Source organism: Fundulus heteroclitus, chromosome 7 (genome assembly GCF_011125445.2).
Source record: "Fundulus heteroclitus isolate FHET01 chromosome 7, MU-UCD_Fhet_4.1, whole genome shotgun sequence".
Classification (NCBI taxonomy): Eukaryota; Metazoa; Chordata; class Actinopteri; order Cyprinodontiformes; family Fundulidae; genus Fundulus; species Fundulus heteroclitus.
The window spans coordinates 7,188,383-7,209,489 of record NC_046367.1 but is presented as its reverse complement, the minus strand read 5'-3'; the positions used below and the strand labels follow the sequence as shown (position 1 = coordinate 7,209,489).

The 21,107-nt window shown below is 38.9% G+C and overlaps 2 protein-coding genes and 1 long non-coding RNA gene across 6 annotated transcripts in view; 2 read left to right on the top strand and 1 right to left on the bottom strand.

Moving 5' to 3' along the window:
* kcnh3 (potassium voltage-gated channel, subfamily H (eag-related), member 3) overlaps window positions 1-21,107 on the top strand; it is a 310,900-nt gene that overhangs the window by 222,152 nt on the left and 67,641 nt on the right. For all 3 annotated transcript variants that reach the window (XM_036138836.1, XM_021323493.2, XM_021323492.2), the window contains exon 4: window positions 15,994-16,133. In XM_036138836.1, coding sequence (XP_035994729.1) covers window positions 15,994-16,133 — 140 coding nt within the window. The remainder of the gene's footprint in view (window positions 1-15,993; window positions 16,134-21,107) is intronic.
* Window positions 9,900-12,554, top strand: LOC118563672. The gene is made up of 3 exons (XM_036138837.1): window positions 9,900-10,154; window positions 10,345-10,412; window positions 11,288-12,554. The coding sequence occupies exon 3, from the start codon at window positions 11,305-11,307 to the stop codon at window positions 12,349-12,351; it is 1,047 nt and encodes a 348-aa protein (XP_035994730.1). The 5' UTR covers window positions 9,900-10,154; window positions 10,345-10,412; window positions 11,288-11,304; the 3' UTR covers window positions 12,352-12,554.
* Window positions 10,729-13,355, bottom strand: LOC118563673. 2 transcript variants are annotated; one of them, XR_004931348.1, is made up of 4 exons: window positions 13,327-13,355; window positions 12,739-12,978; window positions 12,400-12,541; window positions 10,729-11,204 (listed from the first exon to the last, which is right to left on the bottom strand). It is a non-coding gene; the product is annotated as an uncharacterized LOC118563673 (long non-coding RNA). The 2 variants fall into 2 exon arrangements; XR_004931347.1 differs by lacking the exon at window positions 13,327-13,355 and having other exon boundaries at window positions 12,739-13,074.

The window sequence follows — 21,107 nt, the reverse complement described above, 5'->3', positions numbered from 1 at the left end:
GGACCAGTTTGTCTTACAGCGGATCTGGAGAAGCCTCTGACTGAAGACACTCTGTTGTTGTCTGATGAAGAGGATGCGCATGGTTGTCCATGTTTTTCATTTTATGAAGAATCCTCTGGAGATGGCTTTGATGCTCGAGCAAAGTCATTTACAGAGGTTGTTGAAGGGTCACCAGAATAGAGCCAGCCTTCTTTATAAGCTTGTTGAGTTTTTTTTTTAGGTCAGTTGCTCTCAAGCTGCTGGCAGAGGAGATCACACTCTCCACAACAGACTTATAAGATCTGCTGCATCTTGCTGCAAACACTGAAGGACCTACGCTTCCTCAGGATATACAGTCTGCTCTGTCCCTTCTTATAGACAGCTTCACAGTTGCGTCTCCAGTCCAGTTTGTTGTGCAGGTGAACACCAATGTATTTATACTCCTCCATCAACATTTAATTTCCCTTTGGGGTACATAGAGTATTTTTGAATTTAATTGATCTGTTGTTCACCAGTATTGCCAATCTACCCCCTTTGCTCTTGACCCTCTTCTTTAAATCTATGTCTGCTCGTCTGGTCAGAAAGCCTGGCAAACGGACGCTGGAGTCGGGTATATGATACGGCAGCCTACATTCCAGATATTCTGGCTAGGTCCTTGTTAAGGCTTAGAGTTCCTCCAACTTGTCTCCCAAAGATCTTACATTGCCCACAATAATTGATGGAAGAGATGGCTTGACTTTCCTCCTTGTCTCCCAATTTCTTGCTCCTGTTCTGTATCCTCAAATTATCTGGGATTTGGGGAAGTAGTTGACGTATTATTTCAGCTTTTGGGCTGTTAAACAGCCGCTTCCACACAACCAACTGCTTACCATAGTTATGCATCATAACAAATGTCCCAAAAATGAAAAAAAACACCAACAAAAATCCTTCACACCACACAGTATCCAACACCAGTTGAGAATATATTTAAAAAAAAAAACTTTTAATTGAGAAAAAGAGGAATTACAGTTCTTTAAAAAGATATGGAGAAGAAAAAAAAACAGAGCTACACCAACGTGCAGCCACCTTGAGCAGCGCAATTCTGGAATATATTCTAGAATAATTTTACAAAGATCTAGATTACATGGAAGGAAACTGCAATTGTTGCAGTACTTGCCACAACAGTTGCTTTACTTTGCTCACTTAACAGAGATGTCCAAACAAACTTGTCCTTGGTAACACACAGTGTGCACAGACTCATGTATGCCGTTTCTACTGATTTGATCTAGTCAGGTATTACATGCTGGCTTGCGCAGCGTCCCCCCACCCCACGCCCCTCATCCCCACAAAGTGCAGATAATATAGGGCATGCTTCAATTCAGGAGCCGTATCCCTCAAAAGCCACATCTGTAGGCCAATTACGTCACACCGCTACAACGAAGGCTGTCCCAGTGCACGACTCCTTCAAAGGCTCCTTCAGATGTGGCCGACAAATTGTTCTTCTTTTCCTCGATTTGAAGGATGGGTCTGATGTATCCTTTGTGGCCAACGCTGTCCCATGAATCATTGATTGAAACAGCAATGGTGGGGACGAGTGAAATGGTGTGAATAAAGTTGAATATAATGTGCATTCTGTGAGGTAAAAGTAACTTTTAAAACGTTTTTAGGTGAGAAGTTATCTATGTAAACGCAAAATATCTGCCCCTGGGTTTCCACAATAAGTTAAAAGCAGAAATAATTCAGTCAGATATCTAATGTCAGTGCTTAGTTCATAATTTTTATTCTCTCCAAAAAAATAGATTTAATCTTTGCTCAGAAAGTTATAGGGTTAGTGTTCAAGATGTAATATGTTTTTCTTTACTAATTAATTACACACATAGTCTTCTTATTAATGTGGTTGGATTCCACTCTCTAACCATCTCAGTCCTGCTTTGCCTGCTGCTGGTGGTCAGAGGGCCTGGTGGTGATGTATGGCAGCCTCACTTCTGTCAGTCGGGCAGCTGTGAGCTACAAATGTTGCTACAAATGTAGATGACCACTGTCAGCCTGTGAATGACTGAATGTAGTGTGAAGGGGTCCTCTGGACTTGATAAAGTGCTACACAAGTAGAGGCAATTATCAACAATACATTTTATTTTGTGGTAAATTTCTATATACTTTCTAAACATAGGATTATAACATAAAATACTATTTAGATAATTAATGAAAAATACATCAAATAAAACAAAAGTCTGTGAGCCATCATGAATATGTAAAGTTATTTACAGTGGACATATTGGGTTAATTTTTAGGCTCTATTTGTTTGTGTACACAGTTGCTTTACGCTGTCTAGGCAACAGGAGTCAAGGTAAGGGCGGGAACAGCCGGTGAAGGCTAGACCTTCCCAATTCACAAGCCAATCTCTTCCAATTTTCTCTTTTTCCTAGCCGACGAAGGACAGGCTTACGTAGACCGGGGCTGTTGTAAAAAGCATCCCCTGAATTGAAACACACTTTTATTCCTAATCTACCAACAGCAAATTAAGATGAGAAAGGTACTGTGTGACCTTGTGACCTCAGCATCCTATGTCTCCATTATGCAGATATATGTTATCGTAAGTCTATTAATACTTTCTGGAAAGCACCAGTTTGACCAGGGAACCAGATTTTGTGTGTGCAGTGCTAAATATGAAGGTGAAGAAAATCAAAACTCTGTCTAGGGATAATTAGATCCATCTATCAGCTTCTTAAAAGGTCACTGATTAAAATATACATTAGGTTTTTTAACACACGTAAAAAATCTTAGAAACATTGTCACTTTTTATTCTCTTATCCGGAGTCAATTAGAGCTGCAACAATTGAAGATTCACCAATCAGAAGCTATGGCCAACATTCTTCGATCTCTAATCTCTAGGTTTTTCTTTTGGAAATGTTTGACCAATTTTAGTTGTTTGCACTGTTTCTTCAACAACTATTATTTAGCAATCCATGAAAAACAGCACTGAAAATAGTTTTTCAAGCCATCCTGTTGTGATTAATCATTAATTATTTAGTGATTATAGAGGTGACATTTTGAACTGACTCTAGCAACACAGCTTAACAAATTTATAAAGAGGCTAGATTTCAGGAACTGTGTGTGTTCATCAGTACATGCACCAAATTCACGAGCAAGGGTATTAGCTTGAGCATACAACATTCTACATTGTCTACAGATATCATCATCGTCGTCTGACAGATGTTCTGTGATGATGTGCCCAAGATACTTGGTTTTGTTTGTACCACCCAGCACAGTATTTGACAGCTAAAAATCTGGAACCTCAATAGATTTGTCTTCTTTACTCCTACAGATCATGACCACACTTTTAGATCGATTGTACTTAATGTCATGTTTCAGACCATACTCAGAACAGATGTTAAGTAGTTGCTGTAACCCAGCAGTACTTGGACTAAATATCATTAAATCATCTGCATACATCAGGTGATTAGGTACAGAGTGACCAGCCACACAACCAGTGTTACAAGCTTTCAACTTGGTTGATAGTTCGTCCAGATACAAATTAAAGAGAATTGGGGACAAAATCCCGCCCTGCCTCACCCCATTCCTAACTTTGAATGGAGCTGAGACACAGTCCCCCCATTTAATCTGCAGTGTTTGCTGAGCATACCAATAATTCAAAATACGAACAATATACTCTGGTACACCTCTTTGTGTCAGTTTCATGAATAATTTTCTGTGATTTACCCTATCAAATGCTTTCGATGCATCTAGAAAACACATAAAAACCTGAAGAGTTCTGCTTATTATATTTATAAATAATCTCTTTTAGAGCATATATACACATATCTGTGCCCAGCATAGCCTTAAAACCAAACTGGTTATCTGTAGATTTGATAATCTCTGAAATCCTGTCCAGCAGGATTCATTAAATAATTTTTTTAAACTTTACTGGCCAGCGCCATCGAACGATAATTATCAGAACTGCCAATCGTTCCAGTTTTATCTTGGATGACGGGTACTAACAGGACACTTAACATAGAGTCAGGTAAAAGACAAGATATAAGAAACGCTGTAAAACAAATGGAAAGTAGAGGAGCTAGCCTTGCACTTGCATACTTTAAATGCTCTGCTGAGACTCCATCCAACCCAGTGGCTTTATTGTTAGACAATTTGGAAATAGCTTTATGAACTTCAAAAGGTAGGATTTAATCTATATGGTCAACATCATTTACAGTGTATGGTTCACTATGAATACAATTAAATAATCTACTGTAATGTTGGTGACACAGCTCCACAATATTAGCAGTGCCTGATATGCCATCAACCGCACAGGGCAGGGATGTTTTGTAGGATGTCATTCCTCTAACTCTAACACAAATACATATCTAATGTGTGCTATTATAGATTTTTCTTAAGCACTAAAGGAAATGATGCAGCCTGGACTGGTTATCAGTCCATCAAAGTAACACACAAAAAAAACAACCTTGTATTCACACACTCTCATTTAGGAAGGAGATTTATTAAGAGTTTATTCTTGGATGTGAGAAGCCTATATTTCACCACCCACCTGTAATTACTGGTCAACATTCTAATGTAAACCATATGAAATGTGGGTTTCAAAAAAGTCTCTGAAAGAGAAGGAATTGGATTTTTTTAAGAGATACTTGAATATCTGCACAATCTAAACTCTCAATGTTCAGGTTCATGGGAAATTATAGTTTAAAATTAGCCAATCGTTAAACAGAAAAACAACAACTTTAGCTAAAATGATTAATAATAATAAGTATATTAGGTGTAAGAGTGTGAAACTTCTTCCTGAGTCAAAGTTTGCTTTTTGTGTTGTGACAATCTGTAAAGACAGCCGAGAGTAAAAGTAGCACGAAAAAGGAGATAGATGGTGCAGTCACACAGTCTGGATGGGTGCATAAATAATGTGACTGCACAAGGCTGCATTACCTTGACTAAAAACCTACCCAAGATAAAGGTGTGCCTTAGGACTGGATTAAACATCTGTGGAATCAGGGAGCTTAGTGGAGTTACCTGCTAACAATCCTTCTCCAGAAGGTGCTCAGGCACATCTTTAACAGCCTGAGCAAGAACATTTTCTGTGAGGACTCTTATGTAAAGTGAGGACCCTTTTCTCAGTCCTCCTTTTTATTCTGGGCTAGGGGTTCGGTATAGCACCATGGTGTCGGTTAGGTTTAGGTTAAGGATAGAGTTAGGTATAAACCCTTAAAGGTTAGGTTTAGGGCAAGAGTCATGGACAGGCCATAGAAAGGCTTGAAGACGAGGCACGGTCTTCACTCTGTACATTAGACAGAGATGTGTGTGTTTGTTTGTTTCGGTTTTTATCTTTTTAATATTATTTTGATGATGTTTTTGGGTCAAACCTACCTTTAGGAATTGCATGTAAAGGGTTTAAGGTTGGTTTCATCAGAGCAGAAAATATTCTCACATGAAAGTATCAGGAGGTTTCAGCCAAACTGGATATTTTCTTTCTAAGACATAAAATAAAACAGCTAAATTTTGTTTTGTGTTAATCTGATTCACTTTAACTGATGAAAGGTATGAGCTCATGAAAATGCTGTAATCAAATCAAATGGTGCTGTGGAGGAGTATCATCTTAAGGGTCTGTGCATACATTTTGCTTGATAGTGTACTCTGATTGGTGAATATGAATACGTAGAACGACAACCTACTAGAAGGACAACCCGTTTTCTGATCTGACAGCTTTTGAGCAAAGCATTAAGCTGACTGCCCATGAGCAGGTCTTTTAGTATTCAGTTTTGAATACGGCCTCATCAGTGCACAACAGACCATATTATACCCTGAAAACCTCAGAAAATAAAATGTGTTGTCATGGCCCCTTTAAACAAGTTAATATGCTCATTTCCTCCACTGTTTAAGTGGTGGATCAGCCAAACAACTCTTTGTTTCCTCCATCTTCCCTGCTTAAAGGAGCACTAAGCGAAATTTCAATCCTTTAGATAGGAAGAACAAAAAACTAAATTAGTCAGTATCTTTTTAGATGGACTATGATTAAAGATCACACACTATCTCTCATTGTTGTTCTCCAATACCTTGTTTACATAGCTGTGCCGGCCGCACATATATGAACGCGCGTGAACGTACGTGCACGTGAACAGCTGCCACTCAGGTCTTACCCACTCCCTGCCCTTAAAATGCCCCTGCCAGGCCCAAAATGGCAGTAAGTAAGATAACATTTTGATCCCATCGGATCAAAATGTTATCTTACTAGCAGCATTATAAAGTTATGAGTTACGTCTTTATTAGACATGTTCCTCTGAAAGGTAATACTGTTCTGCTGTGTATTTATCCTTTGCAAATAGGCTCATACGAGCCATTGGGGGAGAAAGAGTAATGAGTGGCAACTAAGTGCTGGAGAGAGTTAGAGAAAGGCATGGCTTGATACACGTCTTGTTTTTATCTACAGACAGTGCTCAAGACGGAAAAAAATTCACAGGTCACCTCTATATCATAGTGTAGCAAAGGTACAGTCCGCTCAGTCACGCTGTAATGCCTCTTATTTTTATTGTGTTTTTTTTTCTCCGTTCAAATCAGTAGACAAATTATTGTCTTATTTTTCTTTGTTGTCCATGTTTATTTACTCTGAACTCACATTTGATCTTGAGAGGTTTTATAAGATTTCCCACCTGACATCTGAATGATTCCAAGTGAAATCTGTTTATGTGTGGTGTGTTATGCTCATTGTCTGACCAGACACCAAACACTGTAATGTTTATATTATATTGTCATAAATTTGTCTTGCGGGCTGTACAGTGGTGCAGTGGGTAGCGTTGTTGCTATGCAGCAAGAACGTCCTGGATTCAAGTCCTATTCTTTGCTAAATACATTTTTTATGTAACTGTTTCTCAAAGGCTCAAAATAATAAGAAGCTAGAAGGCACTGTAAGCGGATGATTGGTACATTCGGGCCGTAGCTTGATTGGTTAATTTTAAGTTACACAAAACACTATTAAATTGACAATAATGTTCCCTATTAATGCTAAATTAATGCTCGTAGCACAATTGGACGATGGTGGAGCGAAACAAAAACAAGCATTATGTTTAAACAAACCGTAGTTATGTTTAACTAGGGTTAGTACCGAGTTAAGGAGGTTAAAATAACTAATGCTAGCGAACATTTGGACCTTTTTTAAAAGAACCTTTAAGCAATAATTTGGTACTATGAGTGGACTGGAAAACACAAACATTAATGTCCCATCAGTGTGGAAAAAGTCTTATGGAAATAAAGTTTATCATAACCTTAAAATACACCCAAAACACATCAGCATGACTTTGTTTCAAGCTCACTGGCAGGTGGCTTAGCATGTTAGCTCCGTATCTTAACCTCAGTCAAAGCCCAATGCAACATGAAAGCACGAAAAACGTTCCAAGTCCTCCCTGCAAATGGTGCAGTTTTTGATGAAGGCAGCGTGATGGTGTGATGTATATGGCAGATATTTTGATGAGATTCTGCAACAAGTGTCAATCTCATTTCTCCACTCCTGGAAGCAAAACTATATCCTCCCACATGTCAACAATCAGAGACAGGTTTCTCGGAGATTACATCCGAAAATTTGGGAGTGAAGTAGAAGGGAGGCCCTGTCTGCAGTCCTCACTTAAGCCCCATTGAAAACTTGTAGGATCAGTTTTGTTGTGCTGTTTCCATCAAAGTGACCAACACAACCAAAATAGCTGAATTGCTGCAGATGATGATTGAAAATAAGATGATATCCCATAGCAGTATGTAACCAAGCTGGTAACCAGCTGGAGGATGGTTCTGTATGTTCTCCCAAGCACTAGTGAGGTTTTGTTTAATGCATAAAGTGTTAAATTGCCAGTTTGTCTTGCTTCTTCCAGCTTCAGTCTTGCACTTCAGAAAAGATACCAAGCAAGACTCAACAGCAAAGTAAGGTGTTTGGCACTGCCAGAGAGATTGAGGTCGTTTTTAATGGGCATAACCTGCATACTCCATTCTGCTTTTCAACCCACAAATACATGTTTTTATATATATTTTTTTTATCTTTTGCATTTGTGGGGTGAAAGTGGCATCATTTAAAGGGAATCAAACAGGCTTTCCAATAGGATGAGGTTTCTTGCAAAGAAGTATTGTTACAGCAAATACCCACAACTTTCCTCACATGTTGTGCTGTGATTATTTTTCGAGGTTTCATTTTTCTCAGGGCAACACGCTTCAGCATCACTTGGAAAGTTTAATGTTTAGATGCAAAAAGTCCTAGATTCTGCACCAAAATGTTGATTTAGCCAAGTTACAAGAACACTAAAAGACACACAAACGAGGGGTAAAACCAGTTTTATCCTGGGCTAGGTTCTGAGTCCTTTTATGTCAAACTTATTTGTGAAGAATTTCTGGGGTTCCTTCAAGCTTAACTGTGCTCCCTGTTTGTGTTTTACACTTCGGTCAGTTCCTGCCAACCCAGAAAATCTTTTAAATCTCAAGGAATGAAGCTCACCCGAGCAGTAATCAGACAAGCAACAGTTGGTGGAAAATATATTTTTAGTAATTGAACCGTGGCCTTGCAGTGTCAGTTACAGTTACCATGGTTACCTCAGAAACTTTGGACAAAATGCACTTGCATCTTGCATTAGACAATGGGATAGGACGATAAGCAAATCAAACAGGGGGTTCAGTTCTCACATGAAGGGCCTTTCAACCTATGTAATGCAGATGAGTATGATAAATTATCTTTTTAAAATATCATCTGCTAGAAAATGCATTCTTTGCTGACAGACAAATGTGTTTAGTTTCTTAGACTACTCTGAACTAAGACATTTAGTAAGTGTGGGATTTAAATGCAGGTTTCTGTGACTCAATGTGTTCTGTCATATTTTTTAATAAACAGCGGATGTCAGCCCTCAGTTCATTAACCCCCACCTACACGAAGTCCAGCAGTGCTCTTGCTTTTAGGAGATGACTGAGGCAATCAAGCAGAGCCAGCTGGTACCACACATACAAAATTACCTGTTTGTTATTGAAGTCTCTGCTTTATGACACACAGGACACAAACAGCCTGCAGTCTAGAAAATGAAATGTTAGTACTATACAGCCCTCATTTGTTACCTTTGTCCAGGCACCCCCAAACTGTATATAGGTTTCATCACAATGGACTTTCTGGTTTCATAACATTCTTTGTGGAAAATCCTGAATATTTTCTTTTAATAAAAAAACAAATCCTAGCAATTCTAATACACAAGTATCCTAGCAGAATTTATTTTTTGTCTTAACTCTTACCAGTTGTTTAGCTTAGAGAACGTATTCACACTGATAAATAACACATTGGGTATATGTTATTTATCTCTAAGCTAAATTATTATTCTAAGATTATTGCACATCAATAATCTTCAGTGGGTCCAAAATGTTGAATACATACCAAATAAATACAGTTACAGCTCAAACCAGTATGATCAGGTTAAATTTTCTAACCTTGCCAGATCTCTAAGGCTAAGGTAGGACGCTTAATACGACCTCTTGTGTCCCGGGACAGGTTTTGTTTTCTGGGCTTTTATCGCAACTGGTTCACATCCATTTGGACAGGAGCAGATCTTTCCCCAAAAGACCTTCACCCTGCTTCTAATGGACCTTACCAGAGGGGCCGCTTTTCATTGGCTGATGCCCATTCTACGTCATAGAGTGGCTACAACGTTCGAAGAAGTCTCACAAACACAAGCTAATGTAGTGCTATACTACCGCTGTGCTAGCATACCGGCATAAAGTTTTCGAGTTAATAATCGAAAAATAATAAAAAAATAATGGTTCTCCATTGCCAGTGGGGTATCTGTACTGGTGATGTCAGATACCCTAATCGTATTTGTGGTGGGAAAATTCACAGATTTCCAAAATCAGGTGCAGAATGCCGGGCTTGGATCAAAGCTTGTGCGCGACCACACGAGCAGCTCAACCTTCGTAGGATCAATAAGAACAAGGGAGTGTGTGCTGGTGTAAGTATTATAAATTTGCTTTAATACTTAAAGCAAAGCAATAATACTTATTGCTTATTATTTATTTATTTATTAGCATTTTGTCGGCGGGGATGGGCCAACAGCGTCCCATCCTTATCCGACACCAGCAGACGGAGCGCGAGTGCATAAAGCTAGGCGCGCACGAAAAAGAGCATCGGAAAGTGCAAGTAGGCAGGACAGCAAAGACAAGAGACCATCGATTAGAGCAGAGAGCTTGTTAGTACACACAATTATATACACATCCATAACACAGTGCTGATTAAAAGTTATTTTATTATTTATCATGTGTCACAATTCACATTTTCCACAAACATGAACATCAAACAGAAACAGAATCACTTTTGTTGTTTCAATTGTTTACAGGGATACCATCTAGTTCACAGTGAATGTTCTGAATTATTTACAGGGATACCTACGATGCTGCAGAAAACAATGATGCAGACAAAGGGATAGAGGTGCAAACAGATGAACATTGTAAGTGAGGATAACCAGTTCCTACAGGTTTTGTAAATAAGGCACAGCATGATCTTGATAGAAAGCAGCTAAAACTTCTAACATGGATGACATAAATACTTTGTCTGGCCACACTCTTTCTACATGTAGATCCTTGTGGGTGAAAACAATAAAATCACAAAAATCACATCCTGTGATCATAAGTTGACCTTGAACCTGAGCATAGTACATGTGTGTCTTCTTCAGCTGAGCAGAGCCACTGGGTTGCATTTCTAGGCAAAAATTGGGTAGCATGCAGGCATCCAGAATGGTGGAATTTCGAGCGGTATACGGACACTTTATTTCTATTAGACCTGATCGGCCACCGTCACATACTTTGCCGTCGGGTGAAGCACCTATGAAGGGAAAGTGATTACTGACCACAAAGCCACACTCATGCAAGTGCCGGTCCTGATGAGTCTGTAAATATTTTGATTTTGCTAAGGGCTCGTTTCTTCGCCCGTAATCCAGTGAAGGGGCTGAAACAGAGTTAGCGTCAAAAATTGACTCTAAAAACTTGTGTGTGACCTTTGCTTTCCTGACCATAACTCGATGGAAATTTGAGGCTGTAAGCCTTTTTTTTCTTGCCTCAAACCACTCAGCACATTTACTCTGTTCTCTGGTTCGAGCTTCCAGTTCCACAGGATCTTCACAAATATTAAGGTCTTTCAACGCTTTATATCTTTCTGGAAGATCCACTGGTGGGTTATTTGTGACACAGGTGTTGCCACACTGTTGCATGACCGCTGTCGCATCTGCCTTCAAGTTCCTTGTCTGAAACAAAAGAGCAGTATCATCACATTATATACATTTGTCTATATATACATATTTAGTCCTTTTTTATTTTTTGTTTTCAGGGATTTCGCCGCTGGATATGCTTGCAGTGACTGCAGAGTTGGAAATGGCAAAAACTGAAATCAGTCGCTTACAAGCAAAAGTGGAAAATTTAGAAACAGAGCTACAGAAAGAACAGAAACGAAAACTGTTTGGTATTGATGCTGTTGTTGAATCTGAGAAGAACAGCAAAAAAAATCTGTGTGTATATTATACAGGACTTACACTAGTCCGTTTCATGTCACTATTTACATTTCTCTTGCCAAAGAGGGAGACTTTGACTTATGATGAAAACAGAAATGACATTAGAGAAATGTCAGCAGAAAATGGACTTTTCCTGACTATGTGCAGACTAAGACAAAACTTTGGTCTGTTCGATCTAGCAACACGGTTCGGCATTTCACAACAGTCAGCTGGTATAGTATTTAACACTTGGATTGACATTATTTATCTTAAGCTGTGCACTGTTTCTATCTGGCCACACAGACAAACTATAATAGACAACATGCCAAAAGACTTCAAAGCTAATTTCCCTACAACATTAATTATTATTGATGGAACAGAATTAAAAACAGAATCCCCCTGGGCCCATGGTGTGCAATGCCAACTATATAGCGATTATAAGTCTACCACAACATTCAAGGCACTCATAGGTTGTGACTCTCGGGGGTCTTTCATGTTCACATCAGAATTATTCACAGGATCAATATCAGACAAGGCCATTACAAAAGCAAGTGGTTTTTATGAAACCATACAACAACTGAAGGACATTGGTTACATTCAGAATGGTGACGGTGTCATGGCAGACAAAGGGTTTACAATCAAGGATGAGATAAATGCCCTTGGTCTGTCCTTAAACATACCACCTTTTGCCTCAGCAGACAAACAGTTGTCTCAGGCAGATCTTGCACTAACTGACAAAATAGCAAGACACAGAGTGCATGTTGAACGACTCATTTCTCGCATTAAAGATTTCAAAATAGTTGGTTGTACAATTCCTGCTATATTATTTCCTAAGTTAAACAGAATATGGGCTGTGTGTTGCTACTTGACACTTTTCCAGGGCTTTGTTTTGAAGAAAATGTAAGAACAGTAATACTAGTCTTGTTTTAGTACACATTTCATTAATTTTTACCTGATAGGAAACAGCTGACCCAATTTGCACTTCTCCCAGGGGTGTAGAGACAGTTGGTGCTGAAGGCGTCAGCATATATGTCAATGGAGTACCATGTAATAATTTCAGTGCAGCTATCTCCTCGGGTTCAACCTTTGTCACTCTGTAAATATAATGAAAATGAATTTTGAGAGCTGTCAAATTTGCAATATTAATTAAAATAAAGAACAGTTTTATGTGTTGGTTTTGCTTGCATTCATGCAGTTGTAGTTACACTCAGAATCATAAAACAACACCAGGGTACATATATTTATTTTGTTAAATTTTGTTTCAAATCTAAATCAGTAAAAAAGTACATACATTTTGTTCAAGTCCACACTGCATTCCTTCGGTCTGCGCTTGCGGTGAGTCACGTTTCGTGCTAGAGTGAGGTGGTTGATGGGCACGGGTTCAATCCTCAAACCCCGAGCTGATTGTGCTCCCCAAGCTTGTGGCATACTGGTGCAGCTCAATCGGTCAGGGATTGAGGAAAAACTTTGCAGTTTGAAATACTGCAAGGTCTTGAGGAGGCCTATAATATGTGAACAATGACCCCCAAGTCTGAAAAAAAGAAAATCAACAATAAACGCATGCATCATGAACAGCTTTTAGCTAATTGCAACATAACGGCAGTACTGATACAACTTTACAGCTTCAAGACCGTGAAGCATGTCTGCTACACAGTCTTACGTTAGCTAAACAGATCAATCTCAATCGTGTACTGTATCTGACATACACTAAATATTTTATTTTAGCAGAAGAGGCTTTGGACGAAACTGTTCCTCGTGTTAGCCACTCTAGCACCAAGTACAGCGTATCAGGCTAGCCACACAAACATTTGCCAACAAACCACAGGAATTATCCGCTGATTTCAAAAGTAACAGACAAAACGATGAATGCACAACTTACCCAGCCTTGCAAGAACAATAGGCATCAGTTCTCTTGTCCACATCTATATTAATGCTGAGGGAGTGAGGGTCTGCCGTTTTCCTCATCGACCGATAGCATTTTGCGGTGACCTGCACAACTTTGGAGGCTTCGCGTGGCTCAAATACCCTTAACTCGTCCAAAAATGATGACATGAACTTGTTAACTCCTCTGTCCATTGTTGTCGATGATATTTTCTCAAAATCAGGCAGAAATGACGCACTAATCGAGTCAGGAATACTCCGCAAAGAATCCGTCCAAGTGGAAACCGCCATGTTTACATAGAAACTGCCGTAGAATGAATGCGCCGCGAGGCTTTGTTTGTGAGACTTCAGAATTTTAGGTCAGTTGTGGGCGGAGCTTGGTAAGGTCCATGTCTTGGAAAAGTAATACCAAGCCTTCATCTTTTATTATATTTTGATTATGACACATCTACCAACATGAATGTATTTCATTGAGTTTTTATGTGATAAATCAACACAAATTAGTGCACAATTGTAAAGGGGAGGAAAATCTACATATCACATTTACGTTGTCCATGGTTGACCCTGAGACAACACGGAGGCAGCAGTTGGTTTAAGAGGTTTATTGAAAGTAAGTGAGTGGTAGAAGGAGGTCTGGAACTAGCTAACTGGGAGGCTGTTGGTCATCAACTGGAAAATAGGGAGCAAGCATCGACAACAAGCCAGGTGATGGTAAAATGAAGCAGAGGCTACTTAGAGGTGATGGCAAGCTGATCATCAGCGGCTAGGTGTACCGGATAGGTGGCTGGTTGCTTGTTGGTGTTGAGTTCTGGATGGTAAACAGGTGTCGGGTTAACAGGAGACAAACAGGAGGTAGAACACCAGAAAGGCTCAGGAACACGGAGCTGAAGACTCTGGTCATGAGTCACGGAGATGCAGATAACAAGAGCAGCTCGGGGCTGACTCCAAATGGTTTCTGGAACAGAAGACACGGAAATGAGCACAAGGCAGGGAGACGAGGAGCAACTGTGGTTTCAGATCGGTCAGGTACTGCTCGGGAGAGCTAATGCTCTGACACCTTCCTTCTGGCTTCTTCCTCCTTAAATCCAGCTCCTGATTAGGGTGGATGAAAAACACCTGTGCTTCTGTCCACCTGTCACTCCCTGCTGGAGAGAGGTGAGACCGCCCCACACAGAGACCCAGCACACAGATCAGCAGCTGCATACCTGACATCACATGGTTGTAACGTTCTCTTTCCAAGTCCAGATGACAGATTGAACAGAGCTCTGTGAGATGTTCATGTCAGTTGTATAACCCCACCTCGCTTTAAACTTCTTTATTACATTCTCCCCAACCAGTCTGCTGGGTTCCTTGGTCTTCAGGATGCTGTTTGTTCACTAATGTTCTTTAACAAACCTTCACAGAACAGCTTGGTTAATACTGAGATTATATTGTATAAGAGTTAAGTTTATTTGCAAATCAGGTGGCCTCATCTGGTAATTAGTTGGACTGGATTTTTTTTAGGGGTATCAAAGTAAGGGAGTGGGGACATACAAAAGAACACAAAAGCAAAATCCTGGTGCTGACTTTTAAAGCGCTTCATGGTAAAGCTCCCTTATACATTAGAGCCCTGTTGTGTCTGTATATCCCCTCTCGAAGGTCTGAGGTCAGATCAGAATCTTCTCATGGTCCCTCACATCCATTCTAAAACAAGACGAAATTGCGCCTTTCAGGCTGTTGCACAAGGACTCTGGGATGATCTCCCACTCTCGCTACATTATCTTGGTTCTGTGGATGCTTTTAAGAGCAAACTTATCCTTTTCGCAAAATGTTTTTAACAACTCCAGTGTGTCACCTGTTCTTCTGTGACTATTATATTTAACTCTACTTCTGTAGTGATGGTTTTAGTGATGTTTTATTTTTCCTCTGTTTGATTGTTTTTAATCTTATTGTCTAATTGTGCACTTTGTAAAGCACTTTGTGAACCTCAATGTCTGTGAAAGGTGCTATATAAATACAATTTAACTTACTTAACTTCAAATCTACATGTAGTTCAACATGCAATCTAAAATGCTTAGTCTCTTTCCACTTGGTGTAACCAATTGGATTTACTTGAAGAGAATAATCTGGTTACATGGGTGGGTATTTTCCAAGAAAGGCAGTATATTCTGGGCTGGGGAACCTCTGAAATAGGAAATTAAATAAAGAAGATATCTTCCACCCAAGATGACTTAATATACCTATTATGAGCCTGTTTAATCAATTTTTGTGCTTTTGTTCCTTTTTCTGCATGGCAACCGTTGTTCATATGAAAGAAAAGAGGTTTTGTTGGTTGTTTTTCATTAGTATTGATTCTGTTCCATAGAAACAGATATGGAACCTGTTTTAACAGCTCTGGTCAGATCTGGTCAATAAAGGGACACAGAGGCAGAACACAGGTCACTATCGTAAAGGCTATCAAGACAAAGGTAGCATGTGAATAACAGAACAGATGGTTTCACTGGCACGGCATCATCATAATGTTTGATAGTCGTTGTATGAATTGCATATTGCTGTATGTACATAAGCTCTAGGCCAAGGAAGTCTGTTAAATCAGCATGCACAAGATCAGCCAAGTACTGATTTCAATTCTCCGTTTTTGTTATGGATTAGATTGAAAAACAGCATGTCTCCATCTCATTTCCAGATGATGACACGGGTTTGCAGGTGCATCAGGTAACTCGCCCCCCAGGCTTCAATGCCAACCGGCGCCGCAGCAGAGCAGTACTCTATCAGCTGTCGGGACACCTGCAGAAACAGGACAAGAGCAAGCTCAAGATCAACAATGTGAGTTACCCTGCATTGTATGAATAAGCTTTAGGTTCTTGTCGTAAGGAAAGAATGTATGGCACACTCCTTTTACTGTACTAATGTTGGAAATAAAACTCAAACAGATATGTGTGCACTCCAGCTTCACATGCAATAAAAAAAATTACACACACACACACATGTATATATATATATATATATATATATATATATATATATATATATATATATATATATATATATATATAGATGGATGGATGGATAGATATATGAATATGTGTATAGATATATATATATATAGATATGTGTGTGTGCGTGTGTGTGTGTGTGTGTGTGTGTGTGTGTGTGTGTGTGTGTGTGTGTGTGTGTGTGTGTGTGTGTGTACCTGTATCTGAGTGAGAACATTTTGTTTGTATTTAGCCTCCAGATTGAGGACTTTTGATGTAAAGTTGATGTACACCTTGTTTTGGTCCTCACGTTTTTTTCTGGACGAGGGGCTAGGTTTAGGGCTAAGGTGTCAATTAGGTTTAGGCTCGGGTTGGGTATATACTGGTAAAGATTTAGGATTAGGGTCAGGTCATAGAAAGGACTGAAAATGAATGGAAGTCAAGGCATGGTCCTTCCACCCTGTCAGACAAGGTCTGCATCAAGTCTTAAGGAGCCAGGGCACTTTCATGATAAATGGGCTATTGGAACATGAAGGCAATGGACTAAAGAAGAGGAGACCTCCGGATCAAAATTGGAGTAATCTCCAGGAAACCAGAGAAATATATATATATATGCATGCCATCTGCAGGGATAGATAGGTAGATAGATAGATAGATAGATAGATAGATAGATAGATAGATAGATAGATAGATAGATAGATAGATAGATAGATAGATAGATAGATAGATAGATAGATAGATAGATAGATAGATAGATAGATAGATAGATAGATAGATAGAGTGAGCATTCATATACATATTTGCTCTAGACTAAGATGGACATGGGAGAACATCTGGTATATAAATGGTGAACCTTTTTACCAGATTGTTGTTTAAAATGTTCTAGCAGGATATCATACACTCTAATAAGCTTCCACTGCATTTGGAAAAGAAGGAAGTCCATTGCATCACATACCCTCTGCCATACATGAAATTTCCCACAAAATGGACCTTGGACGAATGTCTTAAGACAGAGTCCATGGTTTTAAAGTCACCAAGATAGTTTACAGAAAGAAATCGTGAAGCTACAGTTAAATCCAAATAAATAAAGTCTAAACAATTTCAAATCAGGCAAAACTGCTTGAATTCCATTCAACTAATGCATAATCTGTCATTTATTTTGTCAGCAGCAAATATGTATTTGCCCCATGCTACGAAGCAAGCACTACCACTGCTAGTTAAGAGAAGAAAAAAAACAGTGCTCTGTGCCCTTGCGCAATACAAACCATTAAAATAATGGGTTTTGCAGCAGTTTGTGTGTTGCGTTGTTAGTTTTTTAAGTGTACCTTTCAAACTGTGGTCTGAAGCTGGTTGTTAACATTAGCTGGTTTAAATGCAATTTTTTGCCCAGTGGGAAAGACGGTCTCACCTTATTATAAAATAAATAGCTGGTACATATACTGTAACTTAGAGGGAAACAACTCAATGATAACCAATACACCAATACACAGGATCTCATTTTCGTAAATCCATTTCATAAAAATACAAATTTTTGTATGATCTTATCAGTATTTTGCATTATCATTAATATAATTTTATTTCCACTTGCTCTTCTTTACAACATGGCTTCAGTTCAATGAGATTGGAGCTATTAGTTTATCCACAACTCTTTTAATGTCAAATACACAGAATTTCAATCTGAGGTTTTGTCCTTGACTTGCTTTTTGCAACATTTTTATTTACTGTATTTTTTTTTTCTCCCATTTTGTTGTGTATTTATTTTCTGTTCTGGTTGAGATTGTTGTTCCATTTCATATCCCTTGGTGAGCAAAGCTTCAGTTTCAATAAAAATGGGCTTATAGAGCAGTTTGTGGTTGACTTTTTGACTACAAGTCTTCAGTCCTCTAACACCATGCTTGGGAGTCTGCATGAGTCGTTTTTGCTGTCAAGTGTTGTTTTTACATATTTGCCAGACATCTCCTCTTTTTTCTATTTCTGTACAAGACATTCAACATGTTTCATGATTTGGTGTGAGGAATCTTTTTCAGTGCTGATCTGTGTGTCTTGCCGGTAAGATGAAGGACCCAAATGCAGATATTTTGTCAAAGCTCTTTAATAAATAAAATAAAAACTTGCAGATGTTAGGGCACACAGAGAACAGGATATGCAGCACAGTCAGAAAAGGAGACAGGCTGACAGAGGAGCAAAGGACACTAAAAAACAAGTGAGGGTGATGTAGGCAGAAGGAGCTGAGGGGAGGTGAGTAATGAACACAGGAGATGAACAGAGATAATACAAAATGTACAAAGAGCAAAAGAAATACCTATAAACTTAATCCACAAAAGAATGAACTAAAATGGCAAAAACTAGAGATCCGGACTATTGAACGGAAATAATGTGTCGGGCACATTCGGGCCATTGGCTTGATAAGTTAATTTTAAGTTACACAAACCACTATTGGATTGAAATTAATGTTCCCTATTAATGCTGTACTAGCACTCGTAGCACTCTCAGACGATGGCAGAATGAAATGACAAGTATTATTTCTAAAAAAGCCATAGTTACATTTACAAGGGTTAATAGTAAGGTATTATGGGAGGTTAATAGCAGCTAATGCTAGCAGACATTAGGCTCTCACCTAAAAAAGACTTATAAGCTATATTTTCACAATATGAATGTCCCATCCGAATGTAAAACCCTTACAGAAATAAAATTTTTCATAAATATAAAACCCACCCAAAACACAGACAGTGAAAACACATAAAAATAAACTATTTTAACTGATTAATCCCATCCTGACTTTCCATGTTATCTCTCCCAAACCTTTGTCCGTTCGGTTGACTTTGGGTCATCCAGTTGGAAGTTGGGGCGGTTCTGGCTCTCGGGTCAGCTTTCTCCTGCACAGCTTAAGAAGATCACTGCTGCTTTTATTTTGATGTTGGTTTCACAGACAACAGACTTTACTGCACATATCCGGCCTGCACATATTTGTTGGTCTCCGAACCCCATGGGGTTAGTCGCTTCGTTGTGAGACTCCTCCTCACGAGGGCCTAAAGGTTCCTCTCCTATGCTGCTGACGAACAGCGGGTGAGAGGAAGACTGGTCCGGCAGCTAGGCTTTATAGAGTGCACTTCCTTCTATAAGCACAGTTCCCTGAGGCAGGAGTCTCTGCTGCTTCTCATAGCATTAGAGACCGTCCGATTTTATTTCACTCTAAGCTAAAAGCACAACACTACTAAGACTTGTGGAGTCAACGAAAGAACTGCTGCGGCTTTGTGCAATTTATTTTGGTATCACGCACTCTGACCTATCAGTGAACCTGCTGGGACACACTCTTGGGAAGTTGTCTTGAAACAAGCCCCTACACGCCTGACTTATTAGATGGGTGATTAACAGGCCCCTGCAGTCCGTGATGGCTACTGAGGAGGTCATGCAATCATTCGATTCAGGTGTGGTGGAGCAGAGACATCTAAAGCATGCAGACAGGGTTGGAGACCACTGTCCTAAGGGATCATAAAGATCAATATCATAGAAACATTTAATCTGAGGAAGGGTTTCCACATTTGCCATGACCCAGTTAAAACAACAAACTTCATATAGAGTTGTCAGTATTTTCTGTTGCATAGCAACACCTACCTGCTTTTTACCAAATAATGATATTGTGTAATGCATCAAGTGTGATGGTTAATTTGAGGCTGTAATAACTGATTTTAAGGTTTAATTTAAAAAAACGAGTTGAAATGCTTAAATTGTTTCAAATAAAGATTTTGCTTCACTATACATTTGTCATATATATGAAATATCATTAACAATTAATTAACAAATGCTAAATAAGTACAGGAAACCATCTAAATAATAAATCAAAAATTTGAAATTAAAGAATTCCTAGACATAACTAAATACATCTTTCAAATAAACCAACCTTTTTACTAAATGCTTTTTCTGGCCAAAATACTTGCTGATCAAATGGCAAGACAAAATAAAATAATCTTTATATTTGTTCCATACTCTGTTAAGAGATGTTGCATGTTTAGAATATCTCACAGTTGCCCCAGAGATTTATTCACTCCAAAATCCATCAAACTGTTTTCCTTTCCCTACATATAGAAAACTTATTTAATTTAGTCTTCCTTTGTCCCTTTAAATATTTCAACTCTAGAACTGTTTCCTTACGCCTGCTATGTAGATGTTTTTTAACCTGTTCCCCAGTAAATGTGAAAGTTCTCTGACCATCTGTTTGTTCTTATGTCCTTTTTGTTGAGAGAAATGTATTGCTGCTATTGATACATTTGTCAAAATCCCCAGGTCTTTGACTATTTTTAAGTTCCTGTGGATCGTACAGGTCTGTTTGTGCTTATATATAGTAAAGAGAATTGGTCTAAGAACTGAACCCCGTGGTACTCCACAACTGACCCTAGAGTTTGAAGGAACTCTAGGGTCACTTGTGTCACACAATTTGTTCATGTTATTATTAACATGAACAAACTGGAATTTGTCCAATAGATAAGATTTAAACCAGCCTAATGCTTTCCCCTTAATCCCTACAGTATGTTCAAGTCTTTGTAGGAGAATACTGTGATCAACTGTATCAAATGCAGCACTGAGATCTAACAGGACAAGTATAGAAACAAGTCCATTATCTGAGGCCATGAGAATATCATTAGTGACCTTCACCAGAGCTGTTTCAGTGCTATGATGAGCTCTTAAGCCTGACTGAAACTCTTCAAGTAGGTCATTACTTTGTAAATGTGCACATAGATTAGCAATTACTTTCACAAGAATTTTTGTAAGAAAAGAAGATTAGATATAGGTCTGTATTTTACTAATTTATCTTGATCAAGAGATG